The sequence below is a fragment of the Rhinolophus ferrumequinum genome, assembly GCF_004115265.2.
Source record: "Rhinolophus ferrumequinum isolate MPI-CBG mRhiFer1 chromosome 15 unlocalized genomic scaffold, mRhiFer1_v1.p scaffold_54_arrow_ctg1_1, whole genome shotgun sequence".
In the NCBI taxonomy this organism is placed as follows: Eukaryota; Metazoa; Chordata; class Mammalia; order Chiroptera; family Rhinolophidae; genus Rhinolophus; species Rhinolophus ferrumequinum.
In genome coordinates this window covers 1,234,409-1,255,521 of record NW_022680357.1, presented here as the reverse complement: position 1 = coordinate 1,255,521, position 21,113 = coordinate 1,234,409, and the positions used below count along the sequence as shown (strand labels likewise).

General features: G+C 57.3%; 2 protein-coding genes across 16 annotated transcripts; one reads left to right on the top strand and one right to left on the bottom strand.

Annotated features, from left to right (window-relative positions):
- On the bottom strand, window positions 1–17,346 carry SH2B1 (SH2B adaptor protein 1). 15 transcript variants are annotated; one of them, XM_033101531.1, is made up of 12 exons: window positions 17,211–17,346; window positions 14,067–14,179; window positions 7,865–12,029; window positions 4,862–5,886; window positions 4,502–4,603; window positions 4,181–4,272; window positions 3,912–4,087; window positions 2,144–2,356; window positions 1,754–1,965; window positions 1,392–1,619; window positions 915–1,014; window positions 626–767 (listed from the first exon to the last, which is right to left on the bottom strand). In XM_033101531.1, coding segments are annotated over exons 3-12 (2,307 nt in total). In that variant the 5' UTR covers window positions 8,022–12,029; window positions 14,067–14,179; window positions 17,211–17,346; the 3' UTR covers window positions 626–765. The 15 variants fall into 15 exon arrangements, with proteins under 15 accessions (XP_032957424.1, XP_032957417.1, XP_032957427.1 ...); XM_033101528.1 differs by lacking the exon at window positions 17,211–17,346 and adding an exon at window positions 16,861–17,009 and having other exon boundaries at window positions 7,865–10,984; window positions 11,893–14,179; XM_033101529.1 differs by lacking the exon at window positions 17,211–17,346 and adding an exon at window positions 16,861–17,009.
- On the top strand, window positions 17,302–20,680 carry TUFM (Tu translation elongation factor, mitochondrial). Its single transcript, XM_033101539.1, has 10 exons — window positions 17,302–17,435; window positions 17,540–17,734; window positions 18,203–18,369; window positions 18,535–18,639; window positions 18,724–18,888; window positions 19,022–19,154; window positions 19,239–19,343; window positions 19,461–19,612; window positions 19,698–19,817; window positions 20,323–20,680. Exons 1-10 carry the CDS (start codon window positions 17,393–17,395, stop codon window positions 20,494–20,496), a joined length of 1,359 nt encoding a protein of 452 aa, XP_032957430.1. The 5' UTR covers window positions 17,302–17,392; the 3' UTR covers window positions 20,497–20,680.
- The last annotated feature ends 433 nt before the right edge of the window (window positions 20,681–21,113 follow it).

Sequence of the window (21,113 nt, the reverse complement as noted above, 5' to 3'; positions counted from 1 at the left end):
CAGGATGGAACTGAGATAAACCCTTTTATTTAGTTAAGCTTCTCCATTTTGTTTAAAACAACAACAACAACCATCTTAATTTTAACTGACAGCCCTTCCCCTCACCCGTCCTTGGGCTGGGGGTGTGTAATGGGGACATGGCCACCAGGGGCGGGGCTGAGCAGAAGAGCCCCTCAGGGAGGTAATGGAGCCCCACCCCCCACCAAGGGGACGGGGCACCTGTAGTGTACGAACCAGGAGCTAACAGGGCTCTCAAGCCTCTTCTTGTAACAACATACATGCCCTCGGCCACCAAGGGTCAGGAAGCATGGGGGGTGCGGGTTCCGACCAGTCCTCTCTGCCCCCGCCCAGCCCGTCTCAGGAAGGAGCGCCAGGAGCGAGACGAGTGGAGAAAGGGTTGGGTGGGGTGTCTCACACAAAGGAGTACTGGTTATTGATGGCTCTGGGATGGCCCCCTTCTTCTCCATCGCCTCCTAGTGGTAACTGCTGGAGCTGCACCATCGGGGTGGCCCCCGGGGCCCCACCAGATCCAGCACCTCCTTGGACCTCCGGGCCCAGAGCTACGGCCTCTTCCAATACAACCACGGGGACCAGCTCTTCCTGGCCCCCTCCGCTGCCCGCTTTCTCTTTCTCTTGCCTCTCTTTGGCTGCTGCGGCTGCTGCTGCCGCCACTTCTGGCGTCGACGCCTCTTCTGCCCCAGGATGTGGGGGATCTGTCCATGAAGGGGGTTCAGGGGGCTGGGGTGGGTGGTGGGAGGTGTTCGGTTCTGGACAGGAATGGTGAGAAGACAGACTGATTGTGGGGGGAAGCAAGCTCTGGCAGCAGCCCACCGACACCCCCAGAGCCACGTGCTAGCTCCCCCCACCCATGGAAGATGGGTCATGGGCGGCGGTGAGAGGAGGACCACACTTACACACAGTCACTCGCTCCGAAGGGCATGAGGGTGGAGGAGGCATCGGGGTAGCAGCGACCGCCCTCGCACACCCCTGCATGGCTCCCGGCCTGCTCTCGGCCTGGGGGTGGGCAACGTGGGGACAGATGGGACGTCGGGGTGGGGCAAAGGGAGAGATCAGACAGGGACATCAGACATGGAGGGGAGGGCGGGGACCTGACTGAGCGCCCCGAGAAGGGCAGGCCCACGGGGGGGGGGGGGTTGAGGAAGGGCGGCGTCGGGGAGAATGGGTCTGGGAGACAGACAGATGGCACGGCGGAGTCGGATGAAATGGGAATGCGCCCCCCCCCCCCGCCCCCGCAGGCTCTCCCCGGCTCCGGCCGGCCCGCCGCCTGCCCCTCTGCGGCCCCAACACCAGGCGGCGCCTCCTCTCCCTGCGCCCCCTAACCACGCCTCTCCTCCTCGCGCCCCCCAGCCCCACCTTTCTGGCACACACACCTCCTCATTTCTTGGGTGCACGGGCACCTCCTCCCCTGCAGACCTGCTCTGCTCACCCTGCTGTCGCTGGGAGGACACGACGTAGCTGCCGAGAACCACGTCGCTGGGGCCTCCGGACTCCAGAGGGATAGGGTGCACCCGGAAATGCTTGAGCATATCGAAGATGGACTGGAACCACAAGTGCTGGACCCGGCACTGGCCCTCCTCATTCAGCGACAAACGCAGGTGCTGTGGGCGGGACGGACCCGGTGAAGCGGGGGGCGCAGCCCCTGCCAATCACAGCACCCAACTCCAGGGGACCGCCGGGACCCCCACGCCACCCACGAGCGCCTGCTACGACACAGCCTTTTCCTGTCACTCACCTTGGCCTTGCCCTGGAAGTTGAAGGTGAGGACGTACTCGCCCCGCCTCGTCTCGCTCTGACGTACCAGGAACACGCCATGGGCATCCGTGCCTCCAGCCAGTACCAACTGGGCAGCCTTGAGCCGCGAGAGCATCCCGTGGAACCAGGGATACCCTGAGAGGGGCTGGTCCCCCTCACCGCCCTCTGACTCCCCCTGGAACAGGAAGGACCCTTCAGGAAGGAGAGAGGGAGGGAAAGCGGGCTGTCAGGGAAACCTCCCCCATCCTGGGAGAAGCCAAGCCAAGCTTTCCCTCCCTGCACCCCCACCCCCACCCCCACCCCCACCCGATCCCGGGACAGGAGTTTCAGGTAGAGCGCCACTGGCCCGGAGGCAGAAACACACGCACACCTCGGGTACCTGTGGCTGTTTCCGGAGTGTCCGGGGGTGGGTAGGGGGCCGAGAGTGGGTGACCCGTCCCTGCTGGCGGCCCCTCTTCAATGGGGATGCGGGGAGGCAGCTCGGGGGGGAGCAGTTCCATTGAGTCAAAATGAGAGGCAGCGATGGAGGCGGAACTGGGGGAGATGGACGCCGAGGGGCGGTCTGAGAGGCCCCCATACGCCCCTGGAAAGGAACGGAGAGCAAAGTGGAGACCCAGAGAAGCTGCCCCGGCGGGACTGGCCTGCCTGGGCCACCTCCCCCCAGCCAGCCTGCCCTGTGTGGACTGCTGGGTGCGTGAGCTCAAATGCAGGGACCCCTGGTGTTTCCCACCGACGGGTCCCCCATTATGTTCCATTCAATGCCCAGGGACTACACGGACCACACGGTCCCAGAACCCAAAAGTGCCTCCATCTTTTTTGATTCAACAGCTGAAATGACAGCTTCTGTTGCGGAAGTGAGGGTAGAATCTCTCAAATATTTTTGCATTAAAAAGGGATCCTTTCGGGCCAAGAGGACAAAGCCCCCAACTCTCAGAGGCGTTCGAGAGCCCCCTTCTGACAACCCCCTCAACCTCACCGACTTGACCTTCACCTCGTGTCCGGGTATCCTCCACGGGAGCCCAATCATCTGCTTCTCCCCAACCTCCCGGGCTCTCTGCTCTCAGCAGCTGCCTCCCCGCCCCCTCACCCGGCCATGGTCCTTTCTCCCACCTTCTCTGCATAGTACCCCATCTGTTCCAGCACCCCCGATTCCTTTCCTCCTGAGCTCCCAAGGTGTTTCGTGGGGCTCAGAGGACACGAGGCACGGGCTCTCCAGAGTCCTGCTTTTTACAGTGATGTCTTGTCACCTCACTTAGACTGTGAGCCCACGGAGGGCAGGGTTTCCCTCTGAGGCACGTCTGCATTCCCTTCCTGCCCTGGAGCCCAGCCCAGAGCAGGCCCAGAGCAGGCGTGTACCAGGCCACGCCTACTGTCTGCTGAGTGGCGGGCCTGACACGGCACCTAGTCACTGCTCAGAAGACAGGAGTACGTGCAGGCTACACAGCAGGGCTCAGGCATCACGCTGGCAGAGCCCCACCTTCGCCAGTGACTCTCAGGGGACATCGGAAAGCCATGTCCCTCCCTGGTGTCAGCTGCCCGAGCAGCCAGGGGACTGGACCTGCTGCTGTGGAAGGCCTACCCTGTAACTCGTTTCACTCACTGAAAGCAGCCTGCGTGCCAGGGACTCAAAATGAAACTCGGCGTGGAGTCCAGACAGGTGAGCCGGGGGCCAGGAACACACAGTCTGTGTGTTTACGTGTGGGGTAAGGGTGTGAGTGTGTAGGCAGACCAAGAGGTACAGACAGTCCAAAGAAAACGCGGTGCCATCGACACATGCACGGAGACACAGTATAAGAACAAAACGAAGACGAGTGCAGAGCGTTCTGGAAGCTTGGAGAGAGCTGTCACCTCCAGCCAGAGTGGGGTCCACGCAGGCTTATGCAGAAGGTGACCAGGCTGGGCACAGGAGGGTGAGTGGAAGTTTGCTTCTGGCTCGTGTGGGGTGGTGATGCTGATGGTCCCAAACGACCAACGGAGGTTTGGCGTCTTCAGGGACAAGAGACAAACGTGTGGGGGTGGGGGTGGGGGTGGGTAGCTAAGGGGGAGGAGTGGGGTACACAGTGGAGTCCCGGGCCTGAGAGCAGGGGATCTGGGGTGGCAAGTTGTGAATTCACAGGTCTCTACGGCCCCGCCCTTACCCTGCGACAGGCGGTCGTTGCTCTCGCTGGGCCCCAGAAGCAAATCCTGGCTGGGCAGACTCTCTGAGTGATTCAGGCAGGGCAGCTCCAGGTTGTCCGTGTTCTCCCGTGTGAGAAATGAGGTCCCAGGGGCCAGAGGGAGGGTCATGGGGCGGGGGCTGGTAGCGGGGCAGGGCCTGCAAAGACAGGCAGGAGAGGCACCGGATGAGAGGTACAGGCTGCTCCCCGTCCCCGCCGCGCCCCACGGTGGCAGAGGTCGGGCTCCTCACCCCGGGCTCAGGCATTCCTGGATGTCCGACACCCAGGCCTTCACGCGGACGGCATCCGTGGTCTCCAGGATGTACTCGGAGGAGCCTTCCACCTGTGGGGACAGGGGGAGCCCCGAGGCCATTTCCACTCAAACAAGAACAAGAACGTCCTCCCTGTCTCTTCCCCTCCTCCCAGAAGGCCACAGCCCAGCCCCAGGGACACACTCTCCAGGCGTGTGACACACACGCACCTCCTTCCACCGTGTCCCTTGCTCGTACGTGCTAAGAGCTTTCTCCCCAACACGAGCATTCCAGGGGCGCAGGGGAGCCCGGGACCCCTACCTTCACCACGAACGTGTTCTCCCGGTCCGGCATCTCCAAGGCCGTGGTGGTCCGCACGTCCGTGATGGAGGCGCACGGGATGCTGAGTCGGGGCCGAGAGGCCTACGTGGGGGGAGAACAAGAGCCGGGTTTTGGTGAGCAGAGGCCATTGCCCGCTTCCCTCCAGAGACTCCTGCTTCCACACCCGGAGGGATTCAGGCAAAAGGGAGCAACACTCGTGTTTCAGTCCTGCCACCGCTACTAAACCCAGAGGCAGGAGCGGGCTTTGAAAGCCAAGGTCAGTGAAGCGATGGCCCAGCCGTGACCATGCTGGCAGCGCACCCCCCCTCGCTCCCAGAGCCCCCGCCACCAGGGCCTCACCTTGGGTGGTACAAAGAACTCCAGGCGACTTCCTCCTCCTCCTTCTCCTTCACTCCGCAGCAGCAAGCGACACTTCTGCCACTGAGGCCCTGCTCCCCCTGAGGTCGGCCCCGCGGCCCCTCCTCCCCGGCCCACGGCGGCGGGGTCAGGGGCTGCCTCTTCAGCCCCCATGAAGCTCAGCAGCTCTTCCCTCTGTACCAGCCCTGCTCCGTCCTTCATGGCGGCCCCTCCCCGACTGAGTCTCAGCCTCTCAAAACGGTGAGTCCATTTGTCCCCCGGGGATGTCCCATCACTAGCCAGTCCCCTGCCCACGGTCCCAGCCCCGCCCGAGGAGTTGGAGTTGCTGTTTCCTCCTAAGACTGGGGGCCCTGACGAGGTCTCGAGGGGCCCCGTTGGGGAGGGAGGGTCCACAGTCCCCCGCCACTGCAGGATGCCGCGGACGGAGCCGCGGACAGAGCGACCCACGGAACGGAGGGAGAAGCGTTTCTTTAGCTTCGGCTTTGAGGAGGTCGTAGAAGAGGAAGAGACCGAAGAAGGAAGGGGGCCGGCCAGGTCTTCAGATGATCGGGAAGGGCCCAGCACGGCCAGGGGGCCGCCTACCCTGCAGGTCTCAAGGGACAGGTCATGCAGTGGGACGTCCACGCCAGGACTCAGGGGAGCCAGGATGGGTGGTGAGAGGGAGCCAGAGGCCCGGGCCACCTCAGCTTCAAAATGCTGCAGGAAGAGCTCAGCAAACCGGCGGGAGAAGGCAGCCTCGGCCCCAGGCCCTGCGTACTGAGGGTGGGAGGCCAGGTAGAGGCGAAAACGGCGGGCAAAATCCAGGGCAGCAGCCCGGGCATGGGACTCACAGAACTCCCGCCAACTAGGGGGCGGGGGCAGTGGCAAGGGGGGAGGAGAGGGGGAGGCCCCATCCTCCGGGGAAGGGGTACCATTCATGATGGTCCCCAGGAGGTGGCCGGGGGGAGCCTGTGGGGAGGGGCAGCAAAGAGGGAAGCGGCCAGAAGACACAGGGTGAGCGGCAGCAGCTGCAGAAGAAAGAGGCACAGACACCGAGTCACTGCTGAGGTGGGACAGGGGGTAGAGCCCCACCCAAGCCAGACTCCCTCCGCTGGGCTGGACTCCCGGACTCCTCAGAGAGCAACGAGGAGCAACACAGAACTGCTCCCCTCCCGTCCCGGGCCCTCGCAGCCCACATGCCCCCTCCCGTGTCCAGCCTGCCGCCGGCCCACCCGCTTTCCCAGGCTTTGGGTCCACGAGTGAGCAACCGTGGCGGAGTGAGCACCTGTCTCTAAAAAGGCCTCCTTTCCACATCACCTCCCTTCTCTCAAATGGAGCCGCCAGGTATGTACGACATGCTTCCCACATGCTGTTCTTACCTTTCCCCGCGAGAGGTTTTAATAACCTCTATAAAGGATGAGGAAACCGAAGCTCAGAAAAGTTTCAGACCTCCATGTCTACCGTTTTTCCCATTGCATAATCCTGGCTCCCAGGGACTGGGCCGGCCTCAGGCAGAGCCCCCACTGCCCCAGCCCTCCGCGAAGCCCGGTCTGCAGAGCTCAGAGACCCTGTCTCCCGTATCCTGAGATCCAGCTCTGAGGAGGGAGGTTGCTTACTGAGGAGAATGGATGGAGGATGGACAGTAACGGTCCTGAAAGCTAAGCCCAGGGCCCAGCACCCAAGCGCTGTGTGAGGAAGGCCTGGACCGGTCACAGCCCAGTTCTTTGCTGCCCCTTCAGTTGGGGGCTCATGGCGGCAGCACCAGGTGAGGAAAGATCACCAAGGTTGGGTCGGGGCAAGTCTTTGCCGGCCACAAAGTAGATAAAATGTTAAGAGGGAGCTGGGGCCCTAGGACTTTTCACCTCCCTCTTTTCTCATTGAGGAGAGTGCCCTAAAGGCTGGTCCGCCTGCCCGTTATGGCCCTGGGTTCTGGAGTCAGGCTGGGGATGAACTCCAGGCTCTGCCTGCCACCTACGAGCTGTGTGATCTTGAACGAATTACATGTCCTCTCTGGGCTTTAGTTTCTGTACCTATAACACAGAGCTAACGGTTCTTAACCCCAGACGTGCCGGGAGAATTAAACGGGGCACGTCAGAGCTTGACACCAAGTAAGCACACAATGAGTGCCATTATTGCTCTCTTCCCGGGTTCCAATGTTCTAAAAGAGAAATCAGAGAAAGGAAGAGACTTCCCCACGTCTTCCACTAGCAAATGGCAGAGTTGGGCACGGAATTTACAACCCATGGCTCTTCTGGTAGTGTTCCTCCCCCCATATTTTACTGGAAGATGCCTGGCACCAGGACGGGGGGTCGGGGGGGACCGCAGCTCAGGGGAGTCTCCCCAAAACCTCAGACTCCTGGTCAGACCCACAGTGGGCCACCCCTCCCGTTCCTCCTTGGCCTAGACCCTCCACACTCAGACGGCTCCAGTCCTAGGGACACTTCCAAACCAAGGAGAAGCCAGGAGATGCAAGAGTCACGGAGCACGGGGGACTGAGCCACGAGGTGCAGACACAGCAGAGAAATCAATCCCCGGGCAGAGGCCAGCTCAGCTCAGACGGGCCCACCCAACCCTCTGCACCACAGGCCGACCCAGCCCCCTTCAGGCCCGCTGCCCCTGCGGCTCCTGAGCTGGTGACTCAGTTTCTCTTCTGCCAAGCAGGACTCAGACACATTTTCCCGGTGCACCTGCCTCTTGGCTCCGTTCTGCTATTTCCCGAAGGGCGGGTGGTGGAGGGTGCAGGCTCCGCTCCCGGCTAAGGACCCTCCGGGCCCGGTGCAGTCCCCTCGGACCCGACCCTACTCCCCTGACACCCTTTACCCGCCCATTCCCCGGGGCCGCAGTCTCCGGGGGACCACCCTGCCTGCTGCCCTCTCCGGGGCCGAGCGCCCCTCCTGACTCTGGCCACCCACGCCTTCTCCCACCCAGGGCTCCTCGCAGGCGCCGAGGCCGGGTCGCGGAGAGGGAAGAGGGACTCGAAGAGGGGGGTTCCGCTTCCGGTCCCACCTGCATCTCGGTCCCCGCGGTTAGCTCCGGCGGCGGCGGCGACGGCGGCAGCGGCGGCAGCTCCCACTCCCTGCCCCCCCCACTCCGCGACTAGCTCCCAGCCTGCTTCTGCGCAGGCGTCGGGACCCCTCTTCCGGTCACCGCAGGAAGCGACCATAGAGAGGAGCGGCGAGAGGGAAGGGCAACTTCGCGCTCACTTCCGCCACCCTCCCACCCCGCGCACCCCGGGAGACCTAACAGGGTGTGACTTTCGGAGTGTTCGATGACATAAGCCGTCGTAGGAGGGGGTTGGGTCCCACCAGAGCATCTTCCCCAAGAAGAAATCCAGGACAAAGGACAGCAGTCGACCATAGAGAAGCCACCTGAGGGGATAGAGTCGCGAGGCCCTGTGGGAGGCTAGAGCGACCCCCGGGCACCGGAAGCCAGCGCGTTGGAACGGCGTTAGGAGGGACCCGCTGCAGCCTAGAGCGCCGGGCCCCTGCGGCCGAGGGCTTCGCGGACACCGCCCCCAAGGAGCTGGGCCCGAAAGGACGCGAGTGACCTTGGGGAGGCCCCGCGAGGAGGCGGAGCCTGAATTTGCGACCTTGGCTTCTCGGAGAAAAGGGATTAGAGGCTCCAGGAGTCTTAGTGTCTGAGACGGGAGATAAAGATGGGGGGTAGACATAACGAGGTCAGTTTTGGACGTGCTTGTGGGCGACAGGAAGCAGGTGGACGAACAGTCTGCAACTCCGGAGAGCCGTCAGGAATTGAGAATCGTTAACGTATAGGGGGTAGTTGAAATCATGAGCACGAAGAGATCCTATCTGCCCCGTCTCTCATTCACCAGCTCCCGCTGGTCTAAGCAATAAGGGCCCCTTACTTGCTCAAGCATTTGAAAAATCCAGCGTGGATAAAGCTCCTTCAGGACCAGCTGAATAGAAGGGCCCAAAGATACCAAGAACCTGGGGTTCCCCTGCTCTGGGCTCTGTATTCCCCATGCATTTGGCTTCACTCTCAGGCACTGTCCTCTCCTTGGCAAAGTGGCTTTCCATAGCTCCAGACCTAAGTCCTAAGAGCTGAGCAACTCTAGTGGAAGCATCATGCGTCTTTTCTGAGATTTGCAATAAAATTTCCAGAACCGATTTTAGCTTAAGTGCTTTTCCTGGAACACAGAGGCAAGAGCTTGAAGATGGATACCTGCCTGGACCCACGCGAGGATGTTTGTCCAAAGCTGAGGCTGTCGGACGGAGTTGGAAAAATTCATTGCGCACGTTCTGGCCTCGCCATCCCAAGTCTCCCAGCTGCACCTCTCGTCTAACCAAATTAGCATAAGCTCACAGGTGGCCTTTGTTAAGGCCTGCGCCATTCTCTCTGTCCACCCATCTTCCCAGTTCAAGGGAGCATGGCAACGCAAAAGATTTTAGTTCTGTGGTCCCCTTCCTGTCCCAGATACCCTTACGCACTCTTTCTCTAGCCTTGCCCCACTGTTTAGGACAAAGACGCATGTTGAGGAAACAAGGGACTGGTGGTAATGGATTAGGTTTGAGAATGATGGGTCTAATAAGCGGTCCGATAACACTTTCTGCAGCGAATGAAATGTGTTATATTGGCACTGTCCAGTGTGGCAGCCACATGGCTCTTGAGCCCTTCAAATCTGGCTGGTGTGACTAAGGAACAAGTTGTCATTTTGACTGGTTAAAATAGCTACACGTGGCTACTGACTGCTGGATTAGATAGTACATACATGGAAAGTGTTCGTGGAGGAGGTGGAGCTGTCCAGCAGAGGTGGGGGAAGGGTCTGAGCTGCAGGAAGCAGTTTGGTGATGATGAGGCATGAGTCGTGGTTGAAGCCATGGACAGGCAGGAGATTGTCCGGATAATATATGTAGAGAGAAGAGGGCCAGGACCTAATTCTGGGGAACAAGCAACATTTAACAGGCAGGCAAAGAAAGAGGAGTAAACAGTACTGAGATGTCTTGGGCCAGGTTTCCCAGAAGCAGACCCTGAGATCAGGATTTGTGGGCGAGTGATTTATTTAAAAAGTTCTACCGGGAGAAACCAGTAAGGGAGTGGGAGAAGCAGGAGAGGAGAGGAGAGGAAACCAAGCAAGCATGTGATCTTGGGCAGACGGTAGTTCAACTTGATCTCACAAGGGAGATGTAAGATATGCCTGAGATTTCTCCGGGAACAAGGGAGCTGGGCCTTTCATATACCAACACTGCTCAGCTGTTGACCAAGGACTACCCCTGGGACATGTCAATCCCCAGGCACTTCATGGCAAAACGTCCAGTAGCCTGAGGGCATTCCTAAAAAAGGAAACCCTGAAAGTTCTAACTGTTGAAGAGAAACCACACACCAAAGACCAGAGGATGTGGGAGTATGGTGTGTGTATGTGTGTGTGTGTGTGGGGTGGACAAACATCACACACGAATGATAAACGGGTCCATGGCACGGTTACTGTCTTCCTATAGGACACTGAAGACTGTTGTTGCTGAGTGACCTTGGTCCTAGAGAGTAATTTTAGGGAAGTGGTAGAAACGCAAGCCAGATGGTCGTGGATCAAGGAATGAATGAAGGTGAATATGTGGGAGGAGGGATGTTGGAAAGCTGTGCTACACAGTTTGGCCAAAAAGGGAAGGAGAGAGAGAAGGAGGTTATAGTTTGAAAGGGTGAAAAGATTTGCTGTTTATATCCTGAGGGGGCCTTGGTTATGTCAGAAGTCTAAGGAGAAAGGTGTCAGTAGAAAGGATGGTTATTAAAAGAACGAGGTTTAGGGAAGGTGTGAAAGGCCCCAGGTGCAGCCAAGGTTTTAATACGAAATGGAGAAACACGTCTTCCTCAGGAACAGAGAATGAAACACTCAGGATGCTTCCAGCTACAAGTAATAGAAACACAATCTTAGGTAGGTTAAACATGAAAAGAGCTGTAGTTTATTGGTTCACAGAATTGAAAACTCAAGAGCTAGAATGACTTCAGGCATGGCTGGAGCCAGAAGCTCAAACAGTGACCATTTGAACTTGGTCTCATTCCCTTAGCTCTGCTTTCCTCTGGACTGTCTTCATTCTCAGGCAGGTTGAACCTTCATAGGTAGCAAGACGGCAACCAGCAGCTGCAAGCTTACATTCTTCCAGATTAACAGCCCTGGCAGGAGAAGATCAGAGCTTTCCCAATAGCTCCAAAAAACGCAGTAGGGTTGAATCTCATCAGCTCAGCCTGGGTCACCCAATGACCCCTTTATCTATTGTACAATAAAGAAATTGTTTGATCTGTGTCTCATGTTCCTGGCACAGATTTGTGGGCGATGACAAATGCTTAGTACTTCCCAAGTGAGACAAGTGTCCGTTCTTCATGAGCCCCTTGGGTCACACCTGAGCTTTTGTGGATGAGGTGACTCGTGGCAAGCCCCTCGAAAGCTTCAGGATGGGGGCTGGTCACCAGAAAGACCAACCTTGGGATAAGAGGGTTGGGAATTTGACCTGGCTCGACCTCTAGGGAGGGGAGGCGCCTGAAGAGTGAGTCAGTCACGTACGTGGCAACAATTGAATCAATCATGCCTAAGTAACGAAACCCCAATAAAAACTCAGGACAGTGAAGCTCAGTGGGGCTTCCTGGTTGGTGGATCCATTCATGTTCCACGGGAGTGTTATGCCAATTCCATGGGGGGAAGGCACAGAAGCTCTGCCTTTGGACCCTCCCTGTGTCTCTTCATTGGCTGTTCTTGACTCGTATCCTTTATTATAAAAGTGGAATCATAAGCACATTTTCCTGCATTCTATGAGTGGTTCTAACAAATTATCGAACCTGAGAGGGGTCATGGGAAACTGCCAGATCTCTAGCGAGTTAGCGTGTACATGGCTGGGGGACTCCACTTGCAGCTGGCGTCCAAAGTAGGCACCGTCTTGTGAGGGACTGAGCCCCCAACTTGCGGGATCTGTGATCACCGGGCTGTGCACCAACTCACTGACTGACCGTCAGTGCACCAACTGGGGTTGAAACAATACTAATCCCACGACTGTGAGCAACGTATACACACCTGATCATGGACCCACCTGAAACCGGGAGGAGTTCACCTCCCATCCAACTCCATGGGCTGAGCACGGCAGAGGGTGGCTCTTCAAAGGAAAACCAGAGTCTGACTGAAGGGGAAGTGGTTGCTTGTGGGATTCTTTTGGAGGTCATCTTGACCCTAAGAGGAGGGAATTTCTAGTACTTTGTCTTCTTTCCTGGGGTGTCAGTCAGCCCCGGTGCTTTGGCCTGGACCTCCTGCCCCTCCAAATCGTAGTCTGCTCCATTGGGACAGTCTGGCAGCCTAAAGCACTGCAGGTCTGCTTAGGCTCTATCCCAGAACCCACACACACCATTTCCCTCACTTCTGTCAATATTCCTGCCTCCGGTTTCAGGCTTCGAAGTGTGTCCTCCTGTAGGAAGCCAGGCATGGCCAACCGACCTGGGCCACCTCTCAAGTGCCTTTTACTCAGTTGCTTTTGTGTGACCTTCACAAAGTGTTTCCGATTGGAGTGCCTCTAGCCACCTCTGTGTGCCGTGCATGGGATCAGAATTCTGTGCCTGAAAGGGCATCCGGGTCCAGTATGGGGCTGGGGCTGGGGAACTGGAAGCAGAGAGACTGGTGCAGTCCTCTGGGAGAGGGCTGATGCCACCCGGCTGGGGTGGTGCAGTGCCGTCAGTACCCAGGGCAATGTCCACAGAGCTTTCTGCAGAGGCACTGCCAGGCTAGCTGGTAGGGACGAGTGAAGGATACCCTCGAGCTTCCAAAACGTTTGCTGAGGGGCACTGATGACAAAGCTCTGGGTCCTCGTCCTCATTTTGCCACGAAGTTGGGGGCCAGCCCACTACTCGTTTCGGTGACACCTGGCCCTGCCCTCCCTTGAGAAGTCAGAGCTACAGGAAATCTTAAAAATCATACCGTTTATCCTTGCCACTCTGTCCCCACCTTATGGGTAATACAGTAGAGGCACCAAAAGTTACACTGACTCAGCTTTATTTTAAAAATGAATGTGAATGCACAATGTGCTTTCCATTGCAAACAGCAGGAAACTTAACAAGCCCAACACAAATACCCAACTGCAATGATTCAACACACAATTCCCGTAAGTGTCGGGCACTGTTCTTTGAGTAAAACACAAGTTCTTACTGTCCTGAGACAGAAAAAAATAACCAAACAACCAAGCAAACTAAGATAATTTTGGATATTTAGGTGCTAGGAAGAAAATCAAAGGAGGAGAGCTGCTAAAAGGATGATCTGGGTGCTACTTTAGATAGAAGAGGTGCCATGTGAGGTGGGACTGGAGTGATGAGAAAGAACGAGCCACGGGGAAAGCGACAAGGAAAAACATCTGCAAAGACTGTGAGGTGGAAACAATGGTGGGATGTTTGCTGAACAGCAGGATGGTCCGTGTGGCTGGCAGGGAGAGGAAACGCATACTAGATGGGCTCAGAGGTACCAGGGGCCACATTATGCAGGCCCTGGGGGCCACAGGCCGAGTTTGGATTTTTGATGACAGCTTTATTGAGATACAATTTACCTGCCGTACAACTCACCCATTTCAAGGAGGAGTATGGATTTTATGCTAAGTGTCAGAAGGAGTCATTGAAGGGGGATTAAATTCTGATCCACATTTTAAAGACCGATTTGGCTGCTGCGTGAAGGATGCATTTGACAGGTACTGAGAATAAGAGTAGAAGCCGGGAGGTTCCTTGGAAAAATCGTGAGGTAGCCCAGATGAGACATGGTCCCCGTCTGAACCAGCACTGATAGTGGAGAGAGACGTGTTCACGTTCAGCATATATTTTGGAGAGAGAACCAGCAGGACTGGGTACTGGGCTAGGTGTAGGGTGAGGGGAAGGGAGAATGGTGACGCCGCGTATTAGATGTGTGAGGAAGAGTGAGGGAGAGAACTGAGAATCCTGTTTTGGATGGTTAAGTCCAGGGCACCACACGGTGGCACTCTTCCGTTTGGGAGGCGCATTCATAGTTCAAGTGCCAATATTCAGAGACCGACAGTGGCCAGGCACAGAGGATACAGAGATTAAGGAAGCCCAGTTCTGGCCTTGCCCAAGTCACTCAGTCCCAGACAAGAAATACGTCTCAGGGTACCAAGGGCTGTAAGAGACAGTGTCTGTTGGGACGCATTTGGCTGCAAATAACAGACAACTCTGACCCGGTCTGGCTTAAACAATACGTGTACCGTCCATCATCACATACCACACGGAGTCCAGCCTTCTAAGGTCCTCTTCGCTTCGCCCTCTTCTGGATTTTGGCTGTATCATCACCTGGGAGCAGGATGGGCACAGCAGTTCTAAGCTTCCCATTCAGACCTGGCAACATTCAGAGGCAGAAGGAGGTCCATTTGTTTGGTGTCTCCTTCTTAAGAATGAAGGACCCTTTTTGGGAACCCCCCCTCCCCTGCACACACACACACCCAAGCAGATCCTTTACCAATCACTGGCCCCAAAGGAGTCACCCCGAACCTGACACAAGCTTCCGGGGAAGGAGAATAGGACCCCCCCCCAGAAGTGGACTAGACCTGTCAGGATTTACTCCTGGACAGGAGAAAAGGTCGCCCGGAACAAACTCAGGGCCCTGGCTGCAGGAAGATGGAAAATGGCTGTTGAACAGGAGTGCAAAGTGTCCGAAGCATGAACAGACTTGAGGGGACCTGGAAAGCCATTGGATTTCAAGAGTATCTTTTTTAAAGAGTTCAAGATTCTGCACTAAGAAGTTTTTCTTTAAACTGGAATCACAGAAAACAAATGTTTGAAAGAGAGAAAAATTTCCTCCTCAAAACAAATCCACAGCCTCCTAAGTCACAATGATTTTCGACTTCCCTTGTCCCCAAGGCCCCCAACTCCCGTCTTGTACAGATGCCACCTTCCTATAGTAGCCAGGCTTCCGCTTCATTTAACACTGCTCACAAGCATTTTCACAGGTGGCTGGCTCCTCTCGTCTCTGCAAGTCTGAGCCCATTCACTAATATTTCATTTAGTGGCCGTGCCAAAATTCACGCTACCGTAGCCACAGCCTGGACATTTGTGTTCCTTCTGCTCTTTCACTGGGATATTGGTCATAGGCAGGACTGGACATCTGGGGGAGATCCCCTGGCCCCCAACGTCAGTCAGAATACAGAACATCTGTGAGCCTCCTGATACAAGAACACCGACAAACGAGCTAGGCTTCTCCAATCAGATACCTGCACGTGAGGCTTTGAGTTGACCTGTGTTTGGGGGTGGGGAGTGCGGGGCAGAGAGAAGGTCTCTTTCTTGATGCAGAAATGGCTTCAGTGCCAACAGCAGTAGCTGTTACAGACAAATCTCAGTCCTGGCATGCAGTGTATGGTGGCGTAGCGACAGTTTTCTTATCAGGTCAGATCAGTTCTGTGGCTGGGGCGTTATTTCTCCAGCCCATCCCACAATTCCGGAAGCTGCCTAATACCCTTAAAACAAATCCCTCTTCTGCTTACACCAGCCGGCGTCAATTCTGTTCTCTGTAAATCAAAACTCCTGACTTACAGAGGATGCTACATCAACAGCTCTACAGAATTTTCTCTCCCTTTGGACTTACTTTTCTGAGCACTGTTTCTCAAATCTCAGTTGTTCATGTACCGCCTCCCCCCACATTTGCCATATATACATACCACCTATATTATCTACCAAATAGCGTGTTTAAAATCGATTCATTTTCTTAAACACAGTATTTACTGTGTTTATTCTTTGTTTTTTAACTAACACGCGTTAAAATAAATATAGCGCCACGAAAATGGAAAGCTTTAAGTTTCTTTAAGAAGAAAGTTTAAGTACCACCCCCAAAAAATCTCATATCCCTTAGTGGCCAATAGTGTCTTAGGACAAATTTCCAGTAGGGTGACTGAGATACAGAGTGGGGACCAAGCACACCTTTTTATACTGTACCAGCCCCTCCCTAAGCAGAGCTGATGGGTTGGAGGACCAGAGGGAGCGAAGTGTCAGTATTAAGTTCTTCAGTTTAGATGAGCAGTAAAAGGATAGTTAAACGACAGTTTGGTACAGTAGTCAAGTGTACACTGTTTCGGAATTCAGTTGTATTGGGTTTCTTCATCATCCCCATACGCAGTTTTCTCACCTGTAAAATGGGGGGAATATGGGCCCTACCACACACAGTAACACTGGGAACCAATTCACTGACTGTGAACCAATGGGAAGCATTTGCATATCTGATCCATAGAAGCTCGAGTTTACTGTGTCCCAAACTCTGAGCTTCAGAAGGGTGTGTGTGTGTGTGAGAGTGTGTGTGTGTGTTTGTGTGATACATAAATATGGTTTCCCTGTCTGTGCCCCGACCTTACTGAGTCATCATCTCTAAGCAAGAATTTAGGGAATCTATTTGAAACAAACACCATCAGGTCAATTGAGTCTTAGGACGTGATGAATTGTAGAAACATTAACCAGGGCCGAGCTGCTGCTATTACCATCCCAGGGTGATAAGACGATGGATGAAGGTTATTATATACTATCCTTGCACGCATCCGGTCAGTCAGCAGATATTTACTGAGCACTCACTGGGTGCCCCGTCCTGTGTGAGATGCTAGGGACACGGTGGGGACCAGAAAGGCTCCGGTTGCTCTGAAAGGTCCCTGAGGCTCACCCTCAGGTGTCATTAGGGAAATTGTGTGGGAGGGTGGGGCGACGAGCAAGGGAATTACTCCCGGGGCTCCTGAGGGCCATAGGGGTAGACGGCAAAGCTTTGTCTGTCCCCGCAGGCTGTGAGCCAAGAGGGTGGATATTCGAGAGTCAAAGACTGGGGGACCTGGAGGCCCCACGACCCCATTCCTGCCTCCTCCCCAGCTCATTTCCTTTCCGAGCCAGACGTCAGGATCTCCGTATGAAGTAGATATCCCTCCTGTAGTCTCATGTTACAGATAAGAAAAGAAAAGCGCAGAGGAGAGATGGGTCACAGTTGAGTCCCACCCCCGAAAGGCGCCCAGGACCGTCTTTCTCAGCCTGGCCGCAGAGCCTCGTCCTACCTGCAGCTGCGGGACAAGGGCCGCCAGATCTCTCGTCTGACCCGCGCAGTGGGTCGGACACCAGGGGGTTCGCGGCCAGGACGTTCCTGAGCAGTCCGCGCCGGGGCCCCCTCCCTCTGGACCCGGTCTCGCCCTGCCTACCTCCCACACTAAGCGCAAAAACAGCCCGCCGCCCTGGGAACTACAACACCCATGAGGCTTCGGGGCGCTGGTGCATTATGGGACGCTCGCTCTACACCGCTCCCCAGGGCCGCGGGAGAGAACTGCGTGGACTTTCTCCCCCCGGGAGGCCGAGTGCGTCGTGGAAACCTCTGTCCTTCCCCGCCCCGAAGACACCAGCATCTACCTACCTTGACATTTTCCGTCCCGCGCCCGGAAGTCGGCGAGGGCCATAAAAACTGGTGGCTAGAGGCGCCGGGATTTGCCCTCCGGGCCCTCACTTCCGCCGGAAGTGTCCTGCAGTCGCAATTGCCCTTTCCTCATTGCACGCGCGGGCACCCGGTACCGTCTTCGGGGCGGGCGTACGACCACCATGGCGGCCACCACCCTGCTGCGCGCGACGCCCCTCTTCAGCGGTGAGGGGGCGGGGAGGGCGAGCGCGGCCCAGGAGCACGTGGGGGCCGTCAGGAGTGGGCCGGGCTCGGACCCGCGCCCTGACTCCAAACCTCTGCCCCGGCAGGTCTCGGCGCCGGCCCGACCCCCGCGCTGCAGGGTCTGTTGCGGTCGCTGAAGGCCCCGGCCCTGCCCCTTCTGTGCCGCGGGCTGGCCGTGGAGGCCAAGAAGACCTATGTGCGCGACAAGCCCCACGTGAACGTGGGAACCATCGGCCATGTGGACCACGGCAAGACCACACTGACCGCGGCCATCACGAAAAGTAAGCGGGGTTGCAGGGGGCGCCTCGGCGGCGCCCGCTCTGCCAGCGGGAGGGACCTGGGGCCGGGGAGGCGGGGCCAGCGGAGGGGCCGCTGGAGGCGTTTAGTGGAGCCGCAGGTGCCGGAGCTCGGGTGGCCGGTGGGTTGGAAGCTGTTGCAGGAGACAGCTTTCCCCTCCCGTGAACTTCTTCGTGATGGCTGCATTGGGGGGAACGCTGGACGGCCTCCCTCCCGCCGTGGGGGCTGCTTTGTAAGCGGAGGCTTCGTTTTACCCTCGAGAGGTCGCTGGGCAGGAGCTTGAGACCCTTGCTCCTGCTTTTCTGACTCGGTTACCTCTGCTGGAGGAGTCGAGGGGAGGGGACCACCCTCCGGGGCTGTCCGCGTAGGGTGAGGGGCCCAGGGGTGTGGCCCGCGCCCGGCCTCTCCCCCTGGAACCGCAGCTGAGAGGTGTGTTCTCCGCCCTCCCTTAGTTTTAGCGGAGGGAGGCGGGGCCAAGTTTAAGAAGTACGAGGAGATTGACAACGCCCCCGAGGAGCGCGCCCGCGGTATCACCATCAATGCGGCCCACGTGGAGTACAGCACTGCGGCCCGCCACTACGCCCACACAGACTGCCCGGGCCACGCAGATTACGTTAAGGTGAGAGTGGGGCTGGGGACAGCGCCAGGAGCGCCTGCCGGCAGGAAAGACGGGAGACTTGTGGGGAGGAGGCTGAGATACTCAAGACGTCTAGGCTTGAGACCTGTAGGGATGTGGACCGAGGAGATGGCTGAAGTAGGTTGTTTCTTCTCTTCCCGCACCCAGAATATGATCACAGGCACCGCCCCCCTCGATGGCTGCATTCTGGTGGTGGCAGCCAATGACGGTCCCATGCCCCAGACCCGAGAGCACTTATTACTGGCCAAACAGGTAGGCAGAGCCTGGGTAGGAGTGGAAAGAGGAAGAGTAGGGAGCGGGGCCGCTTAGGACCCCATGTCTCTTTCCCGCCTGCAGATTGGAGTGGAGCACGTGGTGGTGTATGTGAACAAGGCAGATGCCGTCCAGGACTCCGAGATGGTCGAGTTAGTTGAGCTGGAAATCCGGGAGCTGCTCACGGAGTTTGGCTACAAAGGGGAGGAGACCCCTGTCATCGTGGGCTCTGCGCTCTGTGCCCTGGAGGTGAAGGCAGCCAGGCAGGGGGCTGCTGTGCGTGGCAGAGAGGGTGGGGTGGGCAGCAGAGCTGTGCTGAATCTGGGTGTGGTTCTGGGTAAGCAGGATGGAAACGTCAGAGTCCTGTCACCTCCCCCCGTAGCAACGCGACCCTGAGCTCGGCCTGAAGTCTGTACAGAAGCTGCTGGAAGCCGTGGACACCCACATCCCTGTGCCCACCCGGGACCTGGAGAAGCCTTTCCTGCTGCCTGTGGAGTCAGTTTACTCTATTCCCGGTGAGAACCGTGTCCGTTCGCATCCTGTCGCCCTGGCAAGAGCCTCGCCCAGGGTCCCTGATGGCCTGTCTTGTTCCCTCCCAGGCCGGGGCACGGTGGTGACAGGTACGCTAGAACGTGGCATTTTGAAGAAGGGAGACGAGTGTGAGTTCCTGGGACATAACAAGAACATTCGCACGGTGGTGACAGGTACCAGAAGCCTGGGGGTCCCGGGGCTGGCTCCAGGGTGACGGCTGTCCCTGCAGATGCTTTGTGCCTCCCCTCTGCCCCAGCCCGTCCTCCCTGGTCTCCCCTGCTCCCTCCTAGGCATCGAGATGTTCCACAAGAGCCTGGAGAGGGCAGAGGCTGGCGATAACCTGGGAGCCCTGGTCCGCGGCCTGAAGCGGGAGGACCTGCGGCGGGGCCTGGTCATGGCCAAGCCAGGCTCCATCCAGCCCCACCAGAAGGTGGAGGCACAGGTGAGCCCGGAGGGTGGAGGTCAGGTGGGCAGGGCTGAGCCCATCCGGAGAGGCAGAGCTTCCAGCCACGTGCTGTCTCTTGCAGGTTTACATCCTCAGCAAAGAGGAAGGAGGCCGTCACAAGCCCTTTGTGTCTCACTTCATGCCCGTCATGTTCTCCCTGACGTGGGACATGGCCTGTCGTGTCATCTTGCCTCCAGGGAAGGTACGGGGGGCTGGGGAAGGTGAAGGCGCGGGGTAGGGGGCGCTCTTCGTATCAGCTCTGCACTTACAGTTCCGGAGACGTGACAATATGGGTGACTTTGCCGTGGGCGGAGAGGCTGGCAGGTGACACAGATGAAACTAGCGATGGAAGGGTCTGAACCCACGGATTTGGGGTGAATGAGGCCTGATCCAGTATTCCCTGGGCTTAGCTGTACTTGCATTTATGCACAGAAAGGCTTGCAGAAGGCGGCTTCTCTTGAGTTTCACTGTACGCAGGGCTCAGAGAAGTCCGAGACAAGGAAAGCTGCATAACCCCGAATTTCAGGCTGTGTTCTCAGGTGCATTCCTGTGACCCTGTCCCCGGCCCCCTCTGGCCTTCGCCTGTGCTCTGTACCTGCCTGACAGCTGGGAGGAGCCGTCCTGTCACGTTGGCTGCGTTTCCCAGCAAACAGGTGGCGGCAGAAGGGCACCCTGCAGGCCGCGGCTGACCTGTGTCTGCCCCTCAGGAGCTTGCCATGCCCGGAGAGGATTTGAAGCTGAACCTCATCTTGCGGCAGCCAATGATCCTAGAGAAAGGCCAGCGTTTCACCCTGCGAGACGGCAACCGGACGATCGGCACCGGCCTCGTCACCGACACGCCCAGCATGACCGACGAGGACAAGAATATCAAGTGGAGTTGAGTCTGGAACTGTGCTCGGGCTGGTGCTCAGAGCTGCGTGGCCAGTGTTCTCCCGCTTCGGGTGCCCCCGTCCCAGGGCGGTGGCTGCAGCCCAGCAGTTGCAGCCAGACTGACACTTGCCCTGGCCAGACGGGCCGCAGCCCTGCCAGTTTAGGTCGCTCAATAAACTGTCCTGTGAATAGTAAGCTGGCCTGGGTCGCCTGTGCTCTGTGTAAGTTGGACGGATGGGATGGTGGGATGTAAGAACCAGCACCCGGAGGTACCTGTAACACACAGTCTGTGTGCTTGATGGGTCACCACCGCTGTCACTAATTCCACACGGGCTCGACAAGTCGTACAATCAGTTTCATTTTCAACGTTGACTGGGTTTTAAAACTAAACAGGCTGTTCATCAAATACGCAGGGAGTAAAATGCTGGATTTTTTTAAAAAAGTTGAAGTGACTGAATAGGATGCCGACTCCCAACAAAGAAGGTACCCAGTCAGCAGGAATTAATGGGCACACCTTTCGGGCACGGGTCCTGACAAATAAGCATATTCCAGACCCACCACACACCGATAAGCAGCCGAGGGGAGGCTCTCCAATCCGAATTCCAAACTGCCTCCTTGCAAGAAGAAA

What these genes read in the sequence shown, in the direction of transcription:
- TUFM (XM_033101539.1), top strand. Translation starts at nt 17,393, where the DNA reads ATGGCGGCCACCACCCTGCTGCGCGCGACGCCCCTCTTCAGCG. An exon ending in GACCGCGGCCATCACGAAAA is followed by an intron (nt 17,735 to 18,202) that starts GTAAGCGGGGTT and finishes GCCCTCCCTTAG; the next exon opens with TTTTAGCGGAGGGAGGCGGG. An exon ending in CATTCGCACGGTGGTGACAG is followed by an intron (nt 19,344 to 19,460) that starts GTACCAGAAGCC and finishes GCTCCCTCCTAG; the next exon opens with GCATCGAGATGTTCCACAAG.
- SH2B1 (XM_033101536.1), bottom strand. Translation starts at nt 6,226, where the DNA reads ATGTGGGAAGCATGTCGTACATACCTGGCGGCTCCATTTGAGAGAAGG. An exon ending in AGTTCTTTGTACCACCCAAG is followed by an intron (nt 4,604 to 4,861) that starts GTGAGGCCCTGG and finishes CCCCCCACGTAG; the next exon opens with GCCTCTCGGCCCCGACTCAG. An exon ending in AGAACACGTTCGTGGTGAAG is followed by an intron (nt 4,273 to 4,501) that starts GTAGGGGTCCCG and finishes CTGTCCCCACAG; the next exon opens with GTGGAAGGCTCCTCCGAGTA.